Genomic DNA, 10356 nt, shown 5'->3' on the forward strand with positions numbered 1-10356 from the left:
GCAGTGGAGTTAATCAAAGCTATCATGCATTTACAAAGTGTCATTTACTTACAGAAGGTAATCCTTCTTGTTTCCTTATTTAGCTAAATAACAAAGGTAAAACTTCTATTCAGGCTGGGACTCTGCGTATTGCAATAATCAATTTTTCTTTAAGAAAGAAGCCTTGCTGCATATCAGCCCGTGGTGGGTAAGAGTGACGCTGACGAGAAAGATGAAGGTGCGTCTATTTATTTGCCCCCTACCATAACAAAATTTATGTAACCAACCATAATCTTATAACTTTGCATTCATTTCTTTAAAGATTCTTCTATTACATGAAACTCTCTTGGCCTATGTTTGTAGTCAGTTTCTTCAGATATAGTAGAATATTAAAATAAAACAATTTCAATCCACATGCCAGAAAAATGGCACTCCTTTCTGGATGACTGATTTGCCAAAAGAGCTCATTACCTGGACATAAAAATGCTGTCATCTCTCTGAATTCACATGGGCTGGAAAAGTCTTAGCTATCTACAGATGCACGGATTGAATCATAATAAAGGACATATACATAAATGAATGATTTCCTCTTTCCTTTTAGGCTTAATGTTTTAAGGGGTTAACTGGACCTCTCCCAACTGTTTCTTAGAAGAAACACAATTTCAGAAGCAGCTTATTGTGGTGGGCAGTGAGATGTCACTCCTTGTCTTTCCTTTGGCTACGCACAGTTAGTCTGTCTATCTCCACGTTTTTAGCTTTGGGCTGCAGACTGGGTTTCGACACATCCATCTATTTTGCAGAGTTAATGCAAGCTGTTTAAAAGTAATACATTACTTAATAATATTAAGGTAGACAGACCCCTCCCCCCCCCACCTTTGTGAGGCATTATTTCGCATACACGGTTTTACAAGGCAAGGCGTTTACAGGGCTTGGAGGACTGTATAACCTCAGCAAGTGGAATGGAACAGCAATACGTTTGGCTCTCAGAGCAGATACGCCGCACGCACAACTTATTTCTCACTCTTAATTTCAGTCTCTCGCTCAGCGCCAGGACAGGCGGCACCCTTGCTAAAGCAGGGTTAAGTACGCATCTGCAAGACCTAGCATATTTCACCAGCACCTCCTAGGGGCCAAGTGAGGGTATGAGGCTAGGAGGTGGGCGCAGACCCTTTCCTTGAATTGTCAGTTTCACCTCCTCTCCGCTCAGAAAGCCGCCAGCCTGTGCCGCCCCAATACCAGCCAGACCGTGGAAGTAGTTTGGCGACTCTAGGAGGCCTTGAGAGGTTTAAATCAACTGCACGAAAGACGCATTGGGTCGCTTGAGGAAATAAACATTACACACACACACAGGAATTTCAAACTCCGTGTAAGGAAGACTCCTAAATATACTGTGTCCTTTAAGAGCAAAGCTTCGTTATGACGCCTAAGTAATCAGAGATATATGTACTTACTCGATTGACACACAGAGATACACACACACACACACACACACACACACACACACCCCGACACACAGACACGCGCACACACGGACTAATCTGTCAAATTGCAGGATCCAGACGCGGTTAACACTGAAATTGACAGAGGGTTTTAAAGGGTCTACATGCTCTTGCCTGGTTGCTGGGAGTGAGGGCTGGGAGGCGCGGATGCGAGGGCAGAGCTGAGTGTCTGTAGGAGTTGCTGTTCCAGAGAATTCATTACTCTAATTGCTCTGATTTTAGATCAGTAGAGCGTGCCGGGCGGCGGCGGAGAAAGAGATTGAGGGCGGACAGTGCGAGAGGGAACGAGTCGTTCACCCTGCAGAGAAGTCTAGGCGCTGTGTAAGTAATTCACGGACAGCCGGGCGCAGACAAGAGCCCAGCGGCTCTGCAGTTGCAAAAGTTGTGCGCGTCTAAATCCAGCCGGGCTCCGCGCGCCGGTCCCGGTCCCTTTGCCCCACTGCGTTCGCGGCTCCTCCGCCGGGGAATTCGGGGGACGAGGGGCTGTAGGTGCGAGCGAGGGGGGGGGGCGGGGAGATGCGCCGGGGCCGCCGCGCAATGCGATCCTCCCCGCCTGCAAACGCTCCTCCCGGCCCTGGCAGCCCCTCGCGGAGCCCAGCGAGCCGCCGCCGAGGAGAGCAGAAGGGAAGTGTGGGGCTCGGAGACGGCCGAGGAAGCCGGTCCCCAGGCCGGGCTGCAAGTAGGCAGCCGCAGGAGCCCGGCCGCGGAGCTGCCCACCTGCTGCCGTCCCAGCTGGGGCGCAACTTCCTCCTCCCCGGCCGCGGCCGGACTCCCCGACCCCGCTCGCAGGGCGGAGGGGGAGGAAGCGGCGGCAGGTTCTCCTCGCTGGCCGCGCGGCGGGTCGCGGGTGTAGCATCCTCCCCTCCCTGCTGCGATTCCCGGGGCCGGCCGGGCGGCCAGGCGCGCTGCGATTGGCCGGCAGAGGCCGGGGGGCGGGGCCAGGCGGGCCGGTGTCTCAAAAGAGCCCAGGATATTGCAGAGCGCACTAGAGCCCTGGCCAGCGCACAGCCTTACCCGGCGCCGGCAAGCTGGGTCTTGGGGATTCTGGTTTGCTTTGGCTCACTCGCTTTTACAAACTACTGGATCTTACATGCCTCTGTACCCCCCACTTCCACTCCATGTCCCCATGCTCCTGCGCCAGCAACAGGTAAGGGCCGCTGTGTGTTTTCTTCCCTCCTTGTCTCCCGCTGCCTGTGTGTCCTGGGGAGCGGACTCGGGCCGCCGTCGCCGACCCTGCCCTGCCCCGCCTGCCCCAGAGGTGCCCAGCTGTCACGCCGCTGTAGCGCTTACCCACGCTGCGGAGTCCCAGATCATGCCTATAGAGTTTGTGTGCGCACCAGAACATCCCCAGAGCTAAAAATACTGAGACATGCTTGGAACAGTTGAGCAATAGAAACAGATTTCTCTGCAGCATCTGTTTGTGCTCATAACTTCCAATGCACCAGCTGTAGCAAGATACTGAGTTTGGAGACATGGGCCAGGGAGCCTGTGTTCGATTCTTGCTCTAAGGAAGGAAAAAAAAAAAAAAAAAAGGCGGGGGGTGGGGAGTGCTTCTAGAGCACTGGTCTCAAATCTTGGCAAACTTGGGACTCAGCAGTAGTCTTGATCCTTCCTTGGCGTCTTTTTTTTCCCCTTTGTCATTGCTTCAAGTGTAGCGTGGAGTTCCAAGCAGAGCGAGCGTCTCAAAGTTGCTTTGCTGGGGAAAGAGAGCGCGAGCCCGAGTTGGATTTGAGCCCCAAGACCGCAAAACTTTCACATCATTTGTCACTCTCTCCTAAGCAACGTATTATTCTTGGTAATAATAGTATTAATACCTAAGTTGAAGACAGTGTGGTTTCAGGAAAGCACAGTGGCCAGAATGACTTGATTCTGCAAAAAGATTGCATCATAACATAGACTTGTCATGACAATTGAAAAAAAAAAATCGAGATAGGAAATGGGCAGTTTAATGTCTGTGTCTGGATAAGCCTGCCAGTTGGATGGTAACTAGGATACGGCTGTGAATCCTGGGTATTTTCATAAGCTCAGAATTTACCTGTTAGGAAACAAGGCACTGAAAACGTGTTTTAGGTATGAAAGAATGCAACTGCCTTTTACCACTTACTTTCTCTTCACATTAATAATCAATAGGCTGTCAGATTTCCTCACACCACTGCCCTGCATCTGCTGTATAATACCTGTACACTTGTTAGCTTTTTCCTGCTCACTTCCACGCCACCGCTGAGTGGTTTATTTATATGTGCCAATATCTGGAAAAATCTCCAGGCTCAGGAGTAAGACATGTTACTTCAAGGATGGTGGGAGGGGTCAGCGTTGGAGTCAAGGTCACTTAACTTTGCTTTAACACCTCCCTCTCATGTTGTGGTGGCACTTTCTTTACTGTTTTTGTATTGTATCCCTAGGAATATTTGTTCTAAACGCTGGTGAGTTTGGCTTTTTTTTTTTTTTTTTAAGGACACACAGTATTTCTATCATCTTTAGATGCTCCAGTTGTAGAATCTCTGGTTAGCTGTAGAGTCCTTGTATGACTTTTCCAGAGCATGAAAGATGGGCCACATTTTTACCTGAACTGATAAGCTGTTGCAGGCTTTATCTCCCCAAATATGTCTGTTTCTCAGCATTTGCAGATGCTGGGTGATGCTACGTGCATTGCTGAGTATAAATGGTAGAGTGCTCACGCAGATAAATGCATATCCCTCTACCCTTCCCCTCTTACCCCTCCCCCTCCCTTCTGTTTACTGAGCTTCTAAGAGGCTGCTTTGCCAGCAGTTGTGCTCACATAGCAACATGTGCCCTGAGCACACTCAGGCTGGTCTATGTGGCGTCAGCTGGGGAATAACTGCTCTAAACACTCATTAGCAGACCTTTCTTTCAGCCCAGCACACTTTCTTTACCTATCCTTATTTCCTGTCCTTAGTTAGAAACTTTGTTATCCACTGTACACCACGACTGTATTATTTACGGGACACATTTATTCTTCATAATTATATTTTTCCAGTTTCTTATAGCTCATCTTGGGAATATTTCCTATATGATAAAAATGATTCAGATTCGCTCATTTATACAGTGTTATCTCCTTGACCTTGAATTTATCTGTAGTGCTCTCTCTCTTTAACATCTACCTAAGATTGAAATGGCTGAACTATTTTTTTCCATTGCTTATGCTTAATTTTGGCTCAGCCTATAAATAGTCTTAACATGAACAGCACCACATGTAGCCTCTCAATTTCCCAGAAATACTTTCTACCTCATTGGTTATAGCCTGGGTAAAATGATTATTTGTATGTATTAAATTTACATCAGGCCCTGAAATATTTTTGCTGAGAGGGGACTTTACACATTGTTCATCAAATCAAATATGGATTCTCCCGAGTTGTACCCCTTAAGGAGTCAAATCACTTAGTGTTCATTACTCTTGATTGAATGTTTCTCAAAGAATCATTTTGAATATATGTCTACAATAAACTGGCATGAAAGCCCTGTTCCTAATCAAAGTTTTCTCTCTAGACACTCAAGAATCGGTGATACTTAGTGGGAGGAAAGCAGGCGAGGAAGTTTTCTGCTTGCGTAAAGTCAGTTGGGCATGTGGGTAGGTCAGTAAGAAGGGCATTCATCATAATGAAATATTAAGACAATCACTCTAGCAAACTGTGGCAAGTTCCAGAGTTTTGCTCTGTAATCAGTTTCCCAAAACTCTGAATACACATAATGTGTGTGCACACATATACACACATAAATCTGTTTTGGAGCATATCTGTTCGAAGTGACAAAAGCTTCCGTTTTGCCAAAAAAAAAAAAAAAAAAACTTTTTTCCCCTTTCCAGGCAGAAGGGTAAAATTTCTAAATGATACTCTACATGTGGAACAAATTCTGTCATAAACAGTGGAAATAAGACAATAATAGTCGTTCAATACAGGCTGTTTTCAAGTTCTAAATGCAGAAAGCTATTCGTAGGAAGCTGGTGTTGTGTTTTGCAGAATTCGAACTGATGTCCTGGGGTCAAGATTTTTGGAAGGTCGTAATTCAGTCTTTGGATTTCATATGGTTGTTAAGCTTTAATCTGGAAAGAGTGCAGAAATAAGTCAGAAGAAATTTGAATCTGTCTACTCATGGTCCCTCATGGTAACTCAGATGGAACGCTTGTTTTGAATCATGAAAAGGGAATTTCTTGGTGTCAACTTATAATATAAGATTCTGAAGTCATCCAGAGCTCAAGGATACAAGCACTATTTAAGCGAGCCTTTTCCCCTCCCCCTTTTTTGGAAAGTACACCTGCATCTGCTATTATATTATTATCCCTATCTGGTTTTGTGTAGAAATCTTTGGCAATTTCACATGAGCCCAATAATCTTGAAATCAACTGTTAAAAAAAATCCTTTCCATGTCCAGGACCTAGAACCCTGAGGAATAGGAGACTTGTTTCTTTTGTCCAAGTACAAACTTCATAGAGAAGCAGACAAAACATTGAAGCAGGTGGAAGACTGGGAAGGCACAGTAACTTCTTTTTATAAAGTAATTCAAAGGCACTTTCAAATCGGGCATCATTTAGGTGTCAGAAGCTGCCAAAATGTAACACACATTGCAATTTTCACAGATGACTAATCTCAGGAAAAATGTGTTGGGGCACATTCTTGCATAATAACTTGGATAAGGAGGGAGAAGTGAAATGCCTGTAACGAGGCAGTTTCAAAGACAATGCACCTTGCCTCTCTTTAAGGGGGTGTACCAAAACAAGATACATCGCTTGCTTTATTTGTTTGCAGTTGGCTTGGCTGAAATTGGTTCGGTTAACCACTTAATCTTAATGTGGTTTGGGGGGAGAAAGAAAAAGTGGAGACCTCGTTATCAGGGCTTCAGCAAATCTCTGTTCCTCACCATCTGCTTTTCATTGACCCCCTTTATTGCAGGAGATCGAATGGGTTGTTTGACAAGTGGGGGATTGCTTTTGGTTTTTATATGCCATCTTCGTTTTGTTAATTTCTACTTGATGAAAGAAACACGCTTGACTTTCTTAGACTTCTGTTTGTCACTCAAGGAAAAATAATAGTTTTCTTTGGAGTGAAGATGGGAAGTTAAATAGACAGTTGTTACCTAGGTTAGGATGAAGCAAGAGGAGAAAATTAAAAAACTACTATTTGTTCACATTAGGTAAAGGTGAGTGCCTTCTCCATGGGAACATACAGCTAACAGCAGTGCTCGAAGTGAAAGTAAACTGACAATTATGCTCTGCTCCTACAAAGTTGTCTCTGTTTGGGAAAACATAGAATTGGACCCACATGAAATGAGTTCCTGCCTTATCTCAATTCGCTAAAGACCTGGTCCTTTGGCACAAAGGTACTTACTTCCTAGCCTGTCATTACACATGGCAGTCCCATCTCCGGAGAATTTCAGGACTCATTGCTAGGCAACAGACTCACTCTTTATCCCCCAGAGCGAGCAAACCTACGCCTTCAAGTCAGAATCACTTGCACTACAGAGATGTTATCGGGCATTTCTGCAAAGTGGCTGCTTGCAGCGTGTGAAGTGATGCAGCAAGCCCAAACAGTCTCCAGAAATTGGGACCGATTTCAGATCATTATAAGGGCTGTGTACTCAGTTTTATCATTTAAACAAATTAGTCTGTGCCTTCTGCTTTCCACCGTGTCATCAAGGGCTCCCATAGTCTCCCATAATGCACCTGCAACTCAAATTAATGTGAATGTACTGCATTTATATGAAATGTTCTCTAGACATGTCTTGAGTTCTCAAAGCCTTGCGACAAAATTTGGCCTTAACAAGTCTTTCTTCTGCTTGATAACTTGGGACCCTAGCAAGTACAGAAGGCAAGAGAGAGAAAAAGAGAGGGTATCTGTAAAACAGAATCTCCTAGCTTGCTGGAAAAGGGAAAAAGGACCTGAAATGTTGGTTGAAAGACTGTTCCAAGCAACTACGTCTTCTATGTTTATTGACTTTATTTATATCATATAAATATTTTTGGGGGGCAAAGAAATGAAAAATCCTATTATTCAATGCAGCGTGTACTTCTCTATATTTGACTGTATCTTGTAAAGACATGCTGCCTTAGAGAGTAGAACCCTTCAGTAATGACATCTCTTCTAATGAATAATGTCTTCTGTCTGTCTGTCTGTTTGTTTGCAGGACACGAACCCTGGCCCTGGATGTCAGCTGAGTTACTAAGGTAGCTCTGCATGTCAGTAGACAGACCTTGGTAGAAGCTCAAGGCTCCTGGAGACCCCCCACCTCTCCTTATTTTTTTATGTGTGTGTGTCCTCACTGAACATTCAAAACTGTTTCTCCAAAGGGTTTTGCAAAAACTCAGACTGTTTTCCAAAGCAGAAGCACTGGAGTCCACAGCAGAAGCGATGGGCAGTGTGCGGACCAACCGCTATAGCATTGTCTCTTCAGAAGAAGACGGGATGAAGTTGGCCACCATGGCGGTTGCAAATGGCTTTGGGAATGGGAAGAGTAAAGTCCACACTCGACAACAGTGCAGGAGCCGCTTTGTGAAGAAAGACGGCCACTGTAATGTTCAGTTCATCAATGTGGGTGAGAAGGGACAACGGTACCTTGCAGACATCTTTACTACGTGCGTGGACATTCGTTGGCGATGGATGCTGGTTATCTTCTGTCTGGCTTTCGTTCTCTCGTGGCTGTTTTTTGGCTGTGTGTTTTGGTTGATAGCTCTGCTCCATGGGGATCTGGATGCATCTAAAGAGAGCAAAGCTTGTGTCTCGGAGGTCAACAGCTTCACAGCGGCCTTCCTTTTCTCCATCGAGACCCAGACAACCATAGGTTATGGCTTCAGGTGTGTCACGGAAGAATGCCCGATTGCTGTTTTTATGGTGGTGTTCCAGTCCATTGTGGGCTGCATCATTGATGCCTTTATCATTGGTGCAGTCATGGCAAAGATGGCAAAGCCAAAGAAGAGAAACGAGACTCTTGTCTTCAGTCACAATGCTGTGATTGCCATGAGAGATGGCAAACTGTGTTTGATGTGGCGGGTGGGCAATCTTCGGAAAAGCCACTTGGTGGAAGCACACGTGAGAGCCCAGCTGCTCAAATCCAGAATTACTTCTGAAGGGGAGTACATCCCCCTGGATCAAATAGATATCAACGTTGGTTTTGACAGTGGAATTGACCGTATATTTCTGGTGTCCCCAATCACCATAGTCCATGAAATAGATGAAGATAGTCCTTTATACGATCTGAGTAAACAGGACATTGACAATGCAGACTTTGAAATTGTTGTGATACTGGAAGGCATGGTGGAAGCCACCGCCATGACAACACAGTGCCGTAGCTCATATCTGGCCAATGAAATCCTCTGGGGCCACCGCTATGAGCCTGTACTCTTTGAAGAGAAGCACTATTACAAAGTGGACTATTCAAGGTTCCACAAGACTTACGAAGTGCCCAACACTCCCCTTTGTAGTGCCAGAGACTTAGCAGAAAAGAAATATATCCTCTCAAATGCTAATTCATTTTGCTACGAAAACGAAGTTGCCCTCACAAGCAAAGAGGAAGATGACAGTGAAAATGGAGTTCCAGAAAGCACTAGTACGGACACACCCCCTGACATAGACCTTCACAACCAGGCAAGTGTACCTCTAGAGCCCAGGCCCTTACGGCGAGAGTCGGAGATATGACTGCTTCCTTCTCTGGAATATTTACTTTAAAATACAGTCTGTTGGTCAAAGGCCCAAAACAGTTATTCAGACGACGGTACTGGTGAAGAGGTGGGTCAAGGCAAGTGGCCACAAGGGACTGAGGCTAGCACAATGGTTTCAAAGAAAGACTGTAAGCTCGGAAATGCACATAAAGCACTCAACATGCCTCCCTGTCCCCACCCCCCACCCCACCCGCCCATGACCCAATGGCACATACATGTTGTAGAATAAGTTATGGGGTTTTTATGTATTGTTTTGTGTTTTTACAAAACTTGAACTTGCAGGCAAGCCTTGGTTGGGTATTTGACTAATCCAGAATGCTTCTCTTTAGGGAACAAGAATGTTTTTAATGGCATAACAAAGGCAAGACTCTGCCTTAATTTTTGAAAAGCTGCTAACTACATGAACACAAATCGTATTTTTGTTGTTGTGTAGTTTTTCTTTCGTGTAATTTAAAAGTCAGTGTTGAACTCTGTTGAAAGCTCATGATGTGTGCTTCAAAGTGGCAAGTATTTGGCTATGAGCTGCCAAATGAGAGCCTGATTTTTTGAGGCCAGTAATTTGTTTGCTAGAATTGATTTTCTCTCTCTCTCTGTCTCTCTCTCTCTCTCTCTCTCTCTCTTTGGTTACATAAGGGCATTATGTAACACTAGCCAAATGGTAGCCTCTGGGTTTGTTTGTTTTTTTTTCCTTCCATGATGTTAATGGGTTATCTCAAATTTTAAGTTAGACTACCTAAAATAAATACCAAAGATAATGCACATTTTTGCACAGTGGAGCTTATTCTAAAAGGGATAGAAAGCCCCGTGGCTGCCTTGAAATCAAGAGACAGTAACTTTGAACCTCAGCAAGACCTTGAACTGCCCTTTCCTTTTTCACCGTATTCAGAAAACAGAATATCATACACACAGAATCTAGTAAGTGTAGTGCTTTTTCAATTTTGTTCTTTCATGCAACTTGTGTATGAGAGGGGAAAGAAGAAAGGGGAAGTAAAATTCACATATACACAATATAAAATATCTTTTGCTCCCTGCCAGGTAGGACTGGCCAGGCTGATGCATAAGGTGAGAGATGGCGATGTGCTCTTAGATTTTTCTGGATTTCCCCTTTTTGCACATTCCAAAATTTATTCCATAAGATAAGACCTCCGTTGGAGTTCTTTGGTATCCTCAAAGCTGAGCCATCCAAGATGAAAGATAAATAAGTATAAA

General features: G+C 44.8%; 1 protein-coding gene across 2 annotated transcripts; it reads left to right on the top strand.

The window, feature by feature from the left end:
* Positions 1-1715: 1715 nt before the first annotated feature.
* Positions 1716-10126, top strand: KCNJ2 (potassium inwardly rectifying channel subfamily J member 2). Of its 2 annotated transcripts, none has more exons than XM_039229747.1 (2): positions 1716-1799; positions 7617-10126. In XM_039229747.1, exon 2 carries the CDS (start codon positions 7841-7843, stop codon positions 9122-9124), a length of 1284 nt encoding a protein of 427 aa, XP_039085678.1. In that variant the 5' UTR covers positions 1716-1799; positions 7617-7840; the 3' UTR covers positions 9125-10126. The 2 variants fall into 2 exon arrangements, with proteins under 2 accessions (XP_039085678.1, XP_039085677.1); XM_039229746.1 differs by lacking the exon at positions 1716-1799 and adding an exon at positions 2482-2625.
* Positions 10127-10356: the final 230 nt, after the last annotated feature.

This window comes from Hyaena hyaena, unplaced genomic scaffold (genome assembly GCF_003009895.1).
Source record: "Hyaena hyaena isolate Hyena2069 unplaced genomic scaffold, ASM300989v1 scaffold_39, whole genome shotgun sequence".
NCBI classification, from domain to species: domain Eukaryota; kingdom Metazoa; phylum Chordata; class Mammalia; order Carnivora; family Hyaenidae; genus Hyaena; species Hyaena hyaena.

Excerpts from the sequence above, each read along its gene's own strand:
- KCNJ2 (XM_039229747.1), top strand. The coding sequence starts at position 7,841 with ATGGGCAGTGTGCGGACCAACCGCTATAGCATTGTCTCTTCAGAAGAA.